Source organism: Danio rerio, chromosome 2, assembly GCF_052040795.2.
Source record: "Danio rerio strain M-AB ecotype USA chromosome 2, GRCz13ab, whole genome shotgun sequence".
Classification (NCBI taxonomy): Eukaryota; Metazoa; Chordata; class Actinopteri; order Cypriniformes; family Danionidae; genus Danio; species Danio rerio.
Window position 1 is genome coordinate 29,146,744 of NC_141022.1, and position 15,735 is coordinate 29,162,478.

The following is a 15,735-nucleotide window of genomic DNA, read 5'->3' on the forward strand; positions in this document are numbered from 1 at the left end:
ACATTTTAAACACGTTTTTAAACATAATAATTTATAATAATTAATACCTTAACTACCTTGTTTTGTCTTTGCCATGATTGCATCACATAATATTTTACTATTTATGTTGCAAGATACTAGTATTCAGCTTAACTTTTCCACAAACAAAAACATTGTTTGCATTGTATTTCTTTACTCCTAATGCAGCTAGTTAACACACTCAATGCATTTTTTTCAACACATCCCTTAATTTCTAAAATATCAACTTCTATCAAATAGTTTATGTTGGTTTATGATAAAAGTAACGTAGTTAATATATATACTCTGAAAGTCTGAAAAGTATGAAGTGTAAGACCAATTTATTTTTTTTAAATATTCAAAATAAACATTTTTGAACACTAAATCATCTTTATTTTAGATTCTCATTTAAATGATTTCTTGTTTGTTTTGTTTTTTACAATAAAATTAAAATTAGGAGTAGTAGTGCAAGATGATTTTTTTTTTTTTTTTTGTAAACCAGCAATGCTGTGTAGTGTAAACCATTATTTAAAGCAGTCAGTCTTTAATTGACTTTGACAGTCATTATTTGAAACAGTCAAAATATGCTCAACCACTTGGTAGCAGGCGGTTAAAAGGGTACAGTACAATTTAATAAGGTAGTAATTTAGTTAATTTACTGCAGTTATCTAGGCAAGTTATTGGATAAGTGTTTTTTTCTGTAGAGAATTTTAAAAAAATGAGGCTAATAATATTGCATGAAAAATAATAAAACTGCTTTTGCATTTATTATGTTTCTTCTGAATTTTGATCAAATACTTGTATATTGTAAAAAAAGAACCCATGTTTAATTACTTTGTACCACAATTTTATTACATAGATTGTGTAAACTATTTAACATAGCAAAACCATGGTTAATTTATATTTATCATGGTTTGACTGCAAAGTCTTTGTTTTTCCTGAAGTAAAATCATGGTTAATTTTCTTAAAGATAGACATGGGCACAAAAAGAGACTTCTTTCAAAAACATTGAAGAAACCTTATCCACCCTAAACTTTTAAACCGTATATTTCTCTGAGCTTTTCAGAAGTGTTTGTGTTTTGTGTGAGCAAACCACATCTGACAGCAGCCAGTTTGTTGAGAACAGATTGCTGTAGCTTCACAAGTGCCAGTGGCAATGCTAGCTGTTCACATCCGAGAGCAACAACCATCGCTTATCCACCGACAGACTTTCACCTGCAGTTACTCCTGCCGCAGGACAGATTGCGTTTGAGGGTGCATTGCTGAACGGTTTGGCTCTGTGGGTAGATTGCTTCTGTAGCCTTAGACGTCTGCAGCTCATTCATGTTATACCCTCAAAAAAAGCTGTTACACTGAATTATGTGTTGACTGAAGTGTTATAGCTGCTCTGTCCATTTTTATTTATACTTGCGTTTCTGTGTATAGCGTGTAAAAAGCTGGTTTTGTGGAGGTATAGGCCTAAAAAGCATATTAGTGTTAACAATATCTAAATGACCTATGAAAATTGCACGTTTTTTATGCAGTTAAAAGTTTAAAAAGTTGTATGTTGTTTTTATGTGTGTACAACATTTATTGGCTGGCATTATGGACAGGTAGAAATCTACCACCTATTATCTGCAAGTCTATAATCCTGGTAGGTTTAGCAAATAAGTAGTTTCAAAGCTGTGATAGCTGTATGTTAACCTCATAATGAAATGGCAAGAGAAAGCCATTTTGAGGAGTTTGTGGCTTTGTCATTTTGGTCTTAAATTAAATTGAACGTCTTATCCAGGCTTTTTTTTTTTTTTTTTAGTGGCTGAAAACTCATTCTGAGTAAATCTCTGTCCCGTGGATTGTCTTGGTGTCAATTGCCTTCACAGTCTTGGATAGTAACAGCAGTTTATTCTCCCATACAGTTGTGGTTGAAGTTTTAGATTTTAACAAGGATATTATCATATTTATTGACATCTAAAATGTATGTATACTATTGCATGGTTTAATATATTATATACAGTAATACATATATTATACAGTATAATATTGTATTTTAATGATATATATTTAATAAAAACATAATATTCAAATTATAATTTTTAATTGTAAAATTCAGTCTATCAAAATATAAAGTGAATATTAAAAATATATTTAAAAAGGAAACAAATTCACTTAATAATAACTGATGGTGCAATAGTTTTCCAATAAATGTACAAATAAAATAATTATCAACAAATTCATTAAAGGAAAATTAGATAATATTTTTTGAACATTGTGATTTTATTTTTTAAAATATAATAAATAAATTCTTGGTTAGAATAAGTGACTTATTTGAAAAAACAAAAACAACTGATCAGCTTTATAATATAATATAATATAATATAATATAATATAATAACAGAATTTAACAGATGAACATTGTAGTTGAATCATTTAAATTATTATTATTATTTTATCAGAATTCATGCAATGGTAAGGTGCTTATGAATTTGAAGTGACATACAACAAATCACAATTAGGAAACCCTTCTATGTGTGTGTACGTATATACTATTATTATATAACTATCTATATAACTTTATTTGGCATCACTTTATTTTGATGGTCCCTTTAATGCGTAATGTAGAATTTGATAGTTGGAATTAATGAGAATTAATTGGCATGTAGTTGCAATGCAACTTTTATTCATCAAAATGTGCAATAGAGACCATCTAAATAAAGTCTTACCCTTTATTCATCCTTTATATTGATAATTCTAATACTATTGCTTTATTTTTTATATGCTGATTATTTTGAATGTGCTCCACAGGTTTTAAATATTCAGTCCCGTACAGCTCGACTGACCTGGGCTCCACCAGCAGGCCTCCAGAACAGAGAGAGGCACAGTAACGGACACCCGTTTACCTGCAGCTATGAGGTCGCTCTCTCAGACAAGGGTCGGAACGGCCAGTACCGCATCATCTATAGGTAAGACACAGAGGAGCTGTTTTGACCATGCAAAAATCCTTGAAGTCTTGATGTACTCATGATTTTAACAGCGCTCTCCACAAGGGAGCGGATTATATATGAGTACATCATCCTTTGAGTAAAAAAGCAAAAAGAATCATTGGATGCAGCCTTTTCTCCCATCAGGATGTGCATGATTCAATTTCCAGAGAGCGGAGACGAAAGATAATCAGACCTTCAAACCATGTTATCGCCCCTGTGAAGCATGAGGCTCAAAGCCCAAAGATGCAGACTGACTTATGAGAGATGTGCTGCTGCTTTAATTATATTTATTAAATATTACTGTTCAAAAGAGGATCTTCACCTGATAAATCATTTTTAAAAAGTGTGTACACCTTTTTCACTTTCTGGGTCTGTTTGCATATACCAGCAAGACCTGATTGAGTAAACATGGAAAAATTATTTTTTGCTTGTACTAGATTTATATGTTGCTGTTTTACCATGTTATTACTGCATTAATCTATTTTTTATCAAGAATAAAAAAAATACATTCATTGACATCCAAAACTTGAAAACTAATGATAATATAGGTGAGAAATAGTATTGAAATGTACGTATAACTGCATGTCATTTATGTGAACCTATAATCTGAGATTTGATAAGTCATGGTTATTTAAAAACCGTCAAAAGTTATGAAAGCGGAACATATTTATATCCAACAAAACAACAACAAAATTACTTGCAGTAAATGTGAAAAGGTTTTAAAGTAAACAAATTTACTTCATCTTTAGATTACTTTCACTTACAGATTAAAAAGTTTACATACAGTATGCTGCAGTTGTTTGCAATTCAATGTACATTGTACAACATTTATCAACAAATTTAATATAATTAATTTTTTTTTTTAATATTTTAATCAAAAATAAAACAATTCAAAAGCCAACTAATTGTATATTTCTCTTATTATTATATTATATTATATTATATTATATTATATTATATTATATTATATTATATTATATTATATTATATTATATTATATTATTGATTCATTTTTTCCGGCTTAGTCCCATTTTACATATGCCCTTCCATCTAGAGGAAACCCACGCGAACACAGGGAGAACATGCAAACTCCACACGGAGATTCATTCATTCATTTTCTTGTCGGCTTAGTCGCTTTATTAATCCGGGGTCGCCACAGCAGAATGAACCGCCAACTTATCCAGCAAGCTTTTACGCAGCGGATGCTCTTTCAGCTGCGACCCATCTCTGGGAAACATCCATACACACATTGACACACACACATATACACTACGGACAATTTAGCCTACCCAATTCACCTGTGCTGCATGTCTTTGGACTGTGGGGGAAACCGGAGCACCTGGAGGAAACCCACGCGAAGGCAGGGAGAACATGCAAACTCCACACAGAAACACCAACTGAGCCGAGGTTCGAACCAGCGACCTTCTTGCTGTGAGGCGACAGCACTACCTACTGCCCACACGGAGATGCCAACGGATAAATATATATTATATTATATTATATTATATTATATTATATTATATTATATTATATTATATTACAATATATTTCCGAGGTCAACACATACACTTAAATGACCATTTTGACGGATGTAAACAAAAGCAACATATTTCCTGTTTTACATTTTGAATTTCCATAGCTTTCGAGAATTCAAAAAAGAGCCTCATATTAATAAATAATGTTATGATGGATGTTTTAACATGAAGTCATGATTGAATTGCCTCTTGTTACAGATATGAAACAGTTTGATAACAAGCAGGAAATGTTGATGGGCCAATGACATGACCACATTGAAATTATCTAAACAAAAAACACTTTTTTAAACATGTACACATAGACATTACCTAAATGCTATAAAACTGCAGGTTAACCAAGTCTGTATATAATTACTGTATATTTGATTGTAACTTTAAGTTAATTTGATTGTAATGCAATAATGTGCATGTTTTGTAAAGCTGCTATGAAACAATAATTATTGTAAAAAGAGCTAAACAACTTATTATATTATATTATATTATATTATATTATATTATATTATATTATATTATATTATATTATATTATATTATATTATATTATATTATATTATATTATATTATATATTCACTACAATAAGCCCACAGTCACCACTGCTGATTATAAAGTTATGGGTATATTATAATTTGCAGTTTCCATAGTGATATATGTCGCACATTTATTTTTAGTTTTAACATGACACACTTCTCGTGCTCTATTTAAATTTAGTTTGTGTAGCCTTATTTAATTTGCCCTCATGGTCGATTAGCATTGTTCTGAGCAGCTTATTTAGTGTTTGCCCAGAAGAAAACAATGGCCCATAATCTAAAAGAATGGGGCAATTTTACAGTTGCACCAGTGCAACCGCTAACAAAATATATCTGCACCAGCAGGAGAAGGTTGGTAGGAAACCAAAAAATCTGTCACGGCAAAAGCAATCACAGATTTCCCCTTGAGCCGTTGTGCTCAATAACTGAACAACATCTCTTATGAAAGTCAGTTTTGCACTTTGAATGCCACAGCTATATTGCTGGCATCCATTAAGCTCAGTAACCGGTGTGTGTGTGTATTTTCAGTGGAGAGGAGTTGGAATGCAATTTAAAGGATCTCAGACCAGCGACAGATTACCACGTTAGGTAAGTATATCTGTCAGCTTTTTTTTTCTGCGCCTTTTTCATGTCAAGAACAAGTGCTTAAAGTTGCTTCAACTATTATTGTGATTAGAACCCATTGTCACACACGTTTATTCCATTTCACATTATCCGAATAGTCATTTCCATGATGCAATTATCTGTGATTTTACTTTTCTTTTTGTTGCATAATCGAATTTAACGTTAATGGAAAATTAGTCATCATTTCTGATTTGTGCTTTTGTTTAATGACCTCAGCTCTACCTAAATGTCCCTCTAATGGTCTGCCTGTTACCTGTGATGAATTGTCCCGAAAGTGCCGTGCATCACAATGCTGCAAAGGTCAAGATTAAATATGATGCATGTACTGTTCCTCCAAAAACCTTTCAAGGCCACATCTGAGGTGATCTGCAAGAGCTCAGATCTGCGGTCTTAGTCTGTTCCGTCACCAGGAGCTCTTGTTAGTGCTGAAAGTCAGTTTGCCTGGATCCTCATTAAAAACTGAAGTGTAGTTTTCAGATGACCTTTGACCCTTAGGAATGGTAGCTGTATGTATGTTCTGATTAAGTGATGGTTGGAAATGCTCTGTATGCGACCCTGAATGCCCAAGAAAATATGGAGACGGGTTAATCCAGAGTAACCGTGGTAACATCTCCAAGGCACTTTAGGAAACGAAATCCCCAAAGCCTACTTGAAAACTGAGCAGGTTTACTAAGGACAAAATAAGTTTTAAGCACAGGGAGGTTACACAATTTTTAATTCAGTTAGTAAGTAGAAGTTTTTTAAAATTAGAATTACCTTAATTTAATGTATTCTATAACCACTAAGATAGTATTGTAATCATTCTGACCGTTCATATTAATTCACATAACATGTCATGTTTACACTCAAAGCTTCGATTGATATTTTAGAATTTAGCTTTGTATATTTGTCATTATAATTTTAAGGAGTCATTAACCTAAAATATGATCCTTTTTTGCATTTTAACCTGTCGTTGTGTTTGAGTTACAGTACTAGACTACCCAATGTGCACACCCCACTTTTTATCACATGTTTACAGTAAAGTTATGTTATTGAGATTTTTTTTTATACCAGGAAGTTGCTAGGCAACAGAGGCACGCATATTTTTACATTCATTTTCTTTTCGGCTTAGTCCCTTTATTAATCAAGGGTTGCCACTACGGAATGAACCGCCAACATATTCAGCATATGTTTTCTACTGCGGCTGCCCTTCCAGCTGCAAGCCATCACTGAGAAACACCCATAGACTCTCATTCACACTCATACACTACTGATAATTTAGCTTACCCAATTCACCTGTACTGCATATCTTTGCGCTTTGTGGGGGAAACTGGAGCAACCGGAGGAAACCCATGCGAACATGGGGAGAACATGCAAACTCCACACAGAAACACTAACTGACCCAGCTGAGGCTCGAACCATCAGCCTGCTTGCTGTGAGGAGACAGTGCTACCCACTGTGCCACCGCGTCGCCCCACGCATATTTAAATAAACAAAAAAAGTAGCAGATTCTAAAATGCATGTGGTCACTTTGACCATTATGGCCCTTCAAGGTAGAAATACAAGGTAAAACTATTTTCTTTTAGACATGAACCAGATAAGAAAAGATAAAGATTTTAGAAAATACAATGTCAGATGTGCACCATGTTCAGAAATACTGTATAACCCAGTTGCTGTGATGTGTTAATCAGAGAACAAAAAAGAATATTGTAAATTTAATGATTGATCAATATTAGATTCAGAATTTACTGTTTTGTGTATGAATATTTTCTGTATTTGCTAAAGGGACACAGGTTCAGTACAACATTTATTTCATGTATTTAAATGACGTTTGTTTTAAGTTTACTTGTAGTTTTAAGTTTGCTTTTTTTTGTTTAATAAATGTTGAGATTGTAGCTCTCGATTACTCTTTAAAGAGATGCAGTAGTTCAACTAAAACTGAAAATGCTGTCATCAATTAATTAACCTTGACTTGTTTTTAACTTCTTTGAGTTTCTTTCTTTTGAATGCAAAGGAAGACTGATACTTAAGGAATTGACTTTAACTATTCCTACTATGGAAGTCAGTGGTTACGGGTTTTTAGCTTTATTCAAAATATCTTCCTTTGTGTTCAATGAAAGAAAAAAATTACGTTTATAACCACTTGATGTTGAGTAAATAGTGAGTAACTTTTATTTTCAGGATGAACTATCCCTTTAATGTTGAATGGTTAAATATTAGAAACAAGAAAACTATATAATGCAACATTACTATAAATATATATATATATTTTTTATTATTCATAAATGTCTTTGCCATGATGGAAAATGTGTGGCCAGAAGATTCTTATCCCACTTTTTTCCAGCAGGGAATAAGCAATGAGGTGAAGTGTGGCGCTGCGAGACTTTACTTTAGCTCTTTCTTAAAAGCAATTTCCCAGCATTGTAAAGGCAACGTGCACTCAATCAGAAAACACACTGAACTTCTGATTGTAGTGTATTGAACAAGGTGCAGATACGCTTCAGTTTCTGTAACTCAACTGGTGCTTGAAGCAGCAAGGTCATGAGTTTGATTACTGATAAATTGTACATCTTGAATGCTCTCTATCTTCTGTAGAATGCACAAAAATGTTTCTGCTATAAATACAAGGTTACACTTTATTTTCATGATCCCCTTAAGACATGCTGACTGTTAGTACAGTAACTTAGCAACTGTACATGTCAACTAACTACTTTAAAGGCTTAACTAAAGGCTTTAACTAAATGTGTACAGACTAAAAAATATATATTTTAAATGTCCATATAACTATATGTACATCATTTTGTAATTTAAAATAATTTAATGATAATAATAATAATAATAATTTTCTATAATTAAAATTATTTTTAAAAATGTAATTTAAATAAACATAAAAAACTGCATTAGTCCTAACCGCTAACATCTAATGTGTTTATTTAAATTAGTACTACTACTAATACTAATAGTATTAATAGTAATAAATTGCTCTGATCTCCTAATCTACAGTAAGTAATAATAATACTGCTAATACTACTACTACTACTACTACTACTACTACTAATAATAATAATAATAATAATAACAATAATAATTGAATATAATAATTATTATTACATAATAATAATATTAGTAATAATAACAATAATAGCGAATTCCTCTGGTCTCTAATCACTAACATATGTTGTGTTCATTATTATTACTATAATAATAATAATAATAGTAATAATAATAATAAAAAAATAATAATAATTATTATATTTAAGTAATATTCTATTCAATTAATGTTATATTATAATTTTATTTTCTCAATTATTTTCTTTCAATCATTAAGCCATAACTCTTAAAAGGAAAGCTGAAAGGAAACTTCTCTTTTGCACTTCATCTTTAAATGGACAGCAGATTTATAAACCATTCCTATTCTCTGCTAACTTAGGAAGATGTTTAACATTTATTGCAGACAGAATGTCAATAAAGTGTTTGAAGGGCAACATCAAAATGAAGAGCTATCAAATGTATCATAGCATACTTTGGATAAACTATGCTCACCGTATATATGTGTGTGTGTGTGTGTTTGTGTTTCTCAGAGTGAACGCTGTGTGCAATTCTGTGAAGGGTTCGTGCTCAGAGGTGGGGGCCTTCACCACCCACAGCAGTGCCCCAGACTGCCCACTGCCCCCTAAACTGTCCCACCGCACAAAGAGCACGCTCACCCTGCAGTGGAAGGTGAGGAGAGCGCTTCTCACACACTGAGTGTAGAAGTTCAAGCCATCGACTCATTGAAAGGATGTTTCATTGTGAATGAGAACTTATTGCAAACCTGATGAGTCTGCTAGATTTGCAGATGTTTTGTCATCATTTACTGACTGAACCTCATGTTGTTCCAAACCTCTGTGACTTTCTTTATTTCTTCTGTGGAACATAGAAAGAGGAGAAACAATTGCTTTGTTTCATTGTATTTCAATTGATACTGTGATGTCATTACAGTTTTACTTAACTGATTTCTATTCTAATACATTTTAAAACATTGATTTATTTTATTTAAAATTTTGGAAGAAATGTCATCAAACCTTTTTAAGTACAATTATAAATATTAGCATTTCATTAAAACCCATATTATATTTTACAAAACAAGTAAATAATACATAAAAGTAAGAATTTAGTGATTATTTTTGTCATAAAATAGTTGTTTTTTTAATGTTTTACTTTTAAAATTTAGATCTAAAGTGTACTTGACATGGAAAGATACAAAATTTTGTATATATTATATATATTATATTATATCAATGATATTATTTTAGATCTTTTACAGCGTAAGAATATATCACAAAAGTCAAATAAGCATTGTAATGGTGTTATTTTATTTTATTTTGTTTCATTTTATTTTATTTTATTTCATTTTATTTTATTTTATTTTATTTTATTTTATTTTATTTTATTTTATTTTATTTTATTTTAAGAGCCAGGCCGTTCTCTTAATCACTAATGCTCATTATACGCATGACAAAGAAGTCTTAATTTGTATGATATGTATAAACAGATGTTTGAGTTTCAACAGTTCCAAATGGGCAGGTCAGCTGAGGTCAATGAGTGGCACTTGGTCAATGAGTGGCACTTGAGCTCCAAGTGGGCTGGACAAACCTCCTGGGGCGTCCGATTGATTTATTTAACACCTTGTGTATGACACACAGCTCAACCTATTGTGTTTAATTAACGTCAACACCTTCCCCAACCCTAAACCTACCCCGTACAGTATTAAAAAAAACAATATTTATTGTTTTACGATGTCACAAAAACGTTCCTGTACATATTTATGTGCATTTTTATGTTCTCAGTAGCCGCAGTTGTAACCCTTCTAGCCCCAATTTATTCATGCTACTTAAGTAGTCCCTCCCACTTGAAGGTTTCCTGGTTGCAGAGACATACTTGAAAGGTGCTGCCTTCTACTGTATGTGTTAGAGGGAAGCAAAAAATTTTTTGGATAACATTTAAATAAATTAATTAGTTGAACTGTCCTAATTAGATGAAGTAAAAATAGTTCCTAGTTGCAAATCCAGTTGTTGTCAGTTTCATGGTCCAGTCACAGACAGTACATCCAGTTACAAAACAAATTCGATCAGGAAATAATGTTTTCTTCCAGTTTCCCGCCTTTTTGTGTTGCTGTAATTTGTTTCCTTTTATTTCTCTCCTTTTAGGCACCAGTCGATAATGGATCAAAAATCAGCAGTTACCATTTAGAGTGGGATGAGGTATGGTTAACTCTATATATATGTGTGTGTGTGGTGTGTGTGTGTGTGTGTGTGTGTGTGTGTGTGTGTGTGTGTGTGTGTGTGTGTGTGTGTGTGTGTGTGTGTGTGTGTGTGTGTGTGTGTGTGTGTGTGTGTGTGTGTGTGTGTGTGTGTGTGTGTGTGTGTGTGTGTGTGTGTGTGTGTGTGTGTGTGTGTTTCTTTTTGTTCAAAGGAAAGTCTTTACAATGTTTTTTTTTTTTTTTTAGTAGAACCATTATTTTCTTTCTTTTTTAACACTTTTAGAAAAAAACAACCCTAGGTTGAACTGCAATTTGATTGTTTTTTTTTAATTCATATCTGACGTTGCACACTCTTATGATTTCTTAGTGCATCCATAATTGCAGTAGTTTTAAAACATCATTGATTTTGTTCAGTGTAGTGTCTGAAATGTATATGCTAATCATCTGTTTCATTTGTCAGGGCAAAAAGAACAACAGTTTCAGAGAATGTCACTTCGGAAACCAAAGGCACTATAAACTCACTCATCTGTGTCCAGCCATGGCCTACACGTTTCGGGTCGCGGCTCGCAACGACATAGGAATGAGGTATCAATTCCACATCACTTGTAATTAGCACAATAAAATACATTGCATTGCATTTAGTACGAACTGTGTGAAAAATGGGATGCAGCCAAAGATTCAAGCATTTGTTTGACCCAACTATGTTTTGAGCTTTTGAATTAGGAGGATTTTTATGGGTTGCTGTACAGGATGCATATTATTAAATCCTCTGTGTGACAAAACAATCCCATTATCCCTGATGCAAACTGATCGTTTCAACCATCCCTCAAGTCTTAATGGAGGAGGAGAGCCATAAAGTCACCTTGAAGCAGGAGAACAGCCACTGAAGCTCTTTCTCTCTCTTCTTTTCTCTGTTTTCTATTTTTTCATTTTAAGTGGTGGACTGAAATCTCACGGTTTTTAAGCAGAAAGCAAAAGGTAGATCTATAGATATACTGTAGTAGTATATATTTATATAATTTAAAAATAATTAAATATCCAATTTAATTCATTTGTAGTGTTTACTGATTTTGTTCGGACAACAATAGTGTTTAAAGTAAGGAAATATTTTAAATGGGCCTAATAATTACATATTTGTTTATTAATTATAAATATTTATATATTTCTCTTAGGGTTAGGTTTATGGTAGAGATGCACCAATTTTTGGCCGATATCAATTTCATCGGTAGATTTTTTCTGATATCAGTTATACAGCACTATCTATTTTTCATCATTTAATTACTTTTTTTCTGAGCATGCAGACATTTAACATTTACATTTCCAACATTTTAAGAGACACACAAAATTACAATATAAAAATCTTCAAATGCGATTTTTGCTATTCAGTATTTCTTTAACAGGGTTTTTTTATTTAGCCCAGTATACAATGTATTTATTTATTAAACTGAACATATGAAGCCAGTGCTTTTGCTATATGTCAGTTATTAATAACTATTATTAATATTAATAGCCGTTTCAGACAATTACTGACTTACTAAGTTGCAGTTAGATTCTTTTATTGTCCAAAATATTTTAGCTATGGTTGGTTATTGCAGAGCATTATTCCAGCGCTTAAACATAGTGCAAATCAGCTGCTTTCCCAATGCACATCTCATATTTTTAGACTCGGGTCTGATCATTTCTACAGGATTGAAATAGTTTTTTTTTTTATTTTTATTTTTTTTATGAGAACTGAATGATTTTGCTTTGAGAAAATTGTTGAATTATTTGAAAGGCATGTAGCTTATTCAATGTAATTAATAAAAGATTGGTATCTGCCTTTTTTATATTACCGCAAATATGCTGATAGCTTTAAATAAATTTATCATCACCCCTAACTTATCATTATACAAAAATGTAGTTAAGAAACAATTCAGGTAATGACACTTCATATAATTTGTATAATTTATATTATTACAATAAATATATCCAATGTATACGTATTTCTATACATTATATTGTAATTATATATATATATATATATATATATATATATATATATATATATATATATATATATATATATATATATATATATATATATATATATAATTCTTTTTTCCTGTTTATTTCATAGAAATAAATATGAGCAATATCATACAAGTAGCAGTGCGATATGGCTGTAAATTGGCACTGGTGCGTGGCATGCCTTAGTGTCCCATCATTGACAATATACAGCCCTATCTCACTGCTACGAGTGTGATATTGTGTTTATAGGACGGCATAATTGTGTATATAAAAAAAAAATCAAACATGGAGAGTTTAAAAACCCTTTTGTATGAGAAACTACTTTCTTTCCCCATTCATTCACATCTGCAGCTGACGTCAGAACAGCAGAAACCGTTACTACTTCATGTCCAACCAAAAAAATAGCTCAGTGTTATACAAAGAGTGGCCAACACAAAATACATACATTCCTCATATGCGAGTCCCATCTCACACTCAATACAGCACTGCAATACAGCACTGACTGACTTAGAATGTCACCAGTTTTATTCTTTTAATAGCAGTAGTTTAAAATTTTGCTGAGTTTTTTTTCTTTAAGGGCTTATTATGTGGTCTCTGTTACCATCTTGTGGATGGACAACGTCAACCGTTTTTGCTCTTATCCTTCTGACAGGCTGTATCTTTATTTAAAAAATTTAAATATTTAAAATAGGCTCTAACGTTATCCTTTTTAAAATAAACTGCATTGTTGCAATCTGAACAACTACATTCTCACCTAAAGAAGCCTCAAAAGTCCATTATTTTGTCCAACAGCTGCAATATTTGTCAAGCTGTAGTGAGTTTATTGATCTGCTGTCACTCTATGTGGGCGGAGTAATACAGAAGGGTGAAGAGGCTGTATGAGTGCTGCTATTGCAGAATATCACATGGCTATCACCCAATCAGATTCGAGAACCAGATTATATACCTTATGCATTTAATTTGCTATAAATTATAGAATAACAGTATCCACAATAAAAATACTATTATATAACATATGAATTATTGGTTCCTTCTCCCTGATCTACAGAAAATCACACAATGTTTAAATTTGGCTTCTGAGGTAAGATGGTGGTCACTCTGAATGCAGCGCCATCCTTCGTCTTCTCCATCTCCTCACATTAATACTAGAGAGACACAGTGAATGAAGCACCGCTGAAATATGAGACTCCACCTCCAGCAAAGCACCTTTCGCCCAGTCCAAGGGGATGTTTTTTTTTATTACTTCCTTAACTGAGAGAAGCTCATTTAACATCTCCCATTTCCCAGTGGCAGTTACAGACAATCTCCCGCATACAATAAATATTGAGGGCTCCAGTAAACTTGTCACAAGCAGTTAATTGGAAGAAACCAGATTTAACGCTGCCGTTGAGAGGAAAGAAAAAAAGCTATTCAAATTCCATAAGTCAGTCTGGAAGTTTTTCATATTGGTGTGTTTAAAAAGAAATTCAATCAAAGTGAGACCTGAGAGGGATGCAGATGAGCATGGTGCTTATAAAGAGACTTTTGCAAAGTTTATGCAAAACATGTTTGTACATCTTCACTGACGGATAACCAGCAAACTTAATTTTGCCTGTGTGTTTATGTAATTGTGAACACTATCGGTCAAATGTTTGGGATTTGGATTTTTTTAATTTTGTTTTTGCAGATGTTTCTTGTCATTAAGGTTGCATTTATTTGATCAAAATCACAATAAATTTGTTATATTGTCAAAATATGATTTACATTTAAAGTGACTGTTTTTAATTCTCATATGTTTGGGATTGCAATATATTCTTACGATTCAAAGCTGAATTTACTTCAGTCTTCACTATCACACGAGGCAAGCTTTCATAAATAATTATAATATATTGATTTGCGGGTTTATTTTGATCATTTATGAAGTATTTGATCGATAATACAGATTCTGTAATATAATTATTAGGATTGAAAATACGATCCTGGTTTATAGTTTTTGTGGAAACTGTGAAGCATCTTACTTCATAGTTCACAATAAAAACATTTATTTAAAATTAATATTTGAATATTTAGAATTTATTGAATATTATTTATTGAATTTTATTGATATTTTGCCATTAATTTCAAACTATAATGTGTGCTTATTAAATACAAATTTAGGCATTTAAATTATTATTTTTGTTTATACTGTGCTGAAGCTCAGCAAAAATATAAAACAGCACAACATAATGTTGAACATTATTCAACACTAATGATAATCATAATAATAGTCATAATACTACAATGATTTCAGATTGCATTATATGCTCTGAAGACTTTTTTACATTAATAAAACATGTTACACTGTATTACATTATATTTATTATTTTACAATGTTACAAAATTTCACAATTTTACTGGTTTTACTGTGGTTTTTGATCCAATGCTTCTCTGTTAAGCAGAACAGACTTGAGCGTTAAAAACCTGACTGATTTCAAACATTTGACCAGTTGTGTCTTCTTATCCTCCAGTGGCTTCAGTCCTGAGGTGGTCTTCTACACCACTGGAAGTCTGCCTCATCTGCCTCACGCTCCTCGGCTGGTACGCGCCGGCATCACATGGATCACACTGGAGTGGAGTCGGCCGGATGGATGTACAGCAGAGGAGCCCGTCACTTACACGCTGGAGATCCAAGAGGAGAACATTGTACGTAACACAAAAAACAACATACTGCAGACCTCAAAGCCCTGCCATTTGATTGGACTGAGAGTTGTTGTTTTGCGAGGATTTTCTTTTTATACCATAGCAGTTTCATAATGTTTGACTATATTGGCATTTCTTATATCAACAGTACATTTAGGGCTGTCTTGTGCATTTGTAGACCAATGTAGTCAAAATGAAACGTCTTG

At 32.3% G+C, this 15,735-nt stretch overlaps 1 protein-coding gene across 5 annotated transcripts in view; it reads left to right on the forward strand.

Annotated features, from left to right (window-relative positions):
• The window catches only part of fndc3ba (fibronectin type III domain containing 3Ba), a 235,602-nt gene that overhangs the window by 152,348 nt on the left and 67,519 nt on the right, over positions 1–15,735 (forward strand). For all 5 annotated transcript variants that reach the window (XR_015477915.1, XM_087239924.1, XM_087239921.1 and 2 more), the window contains 6 exon segments: positions 2,779–2,936; positions 5,548–5,607; positions 9,204–9,342; positions 10,812–10,865; positions 11,325–11,449; positions 15,358–15,532. Coding sequence is in view for 4 of the 5 variants with exons in the window: in XM_087239924.1 (XP_087096050.1) it covers positions 2,779–2,936; positions 5,548–5,607; positions 9,204–9,342; positions 10,812–10,865; positions 11,325–11,449; positions 15,358–15,532 (711 nt within the window). In the remaining variant the exon portion in view is untranslated.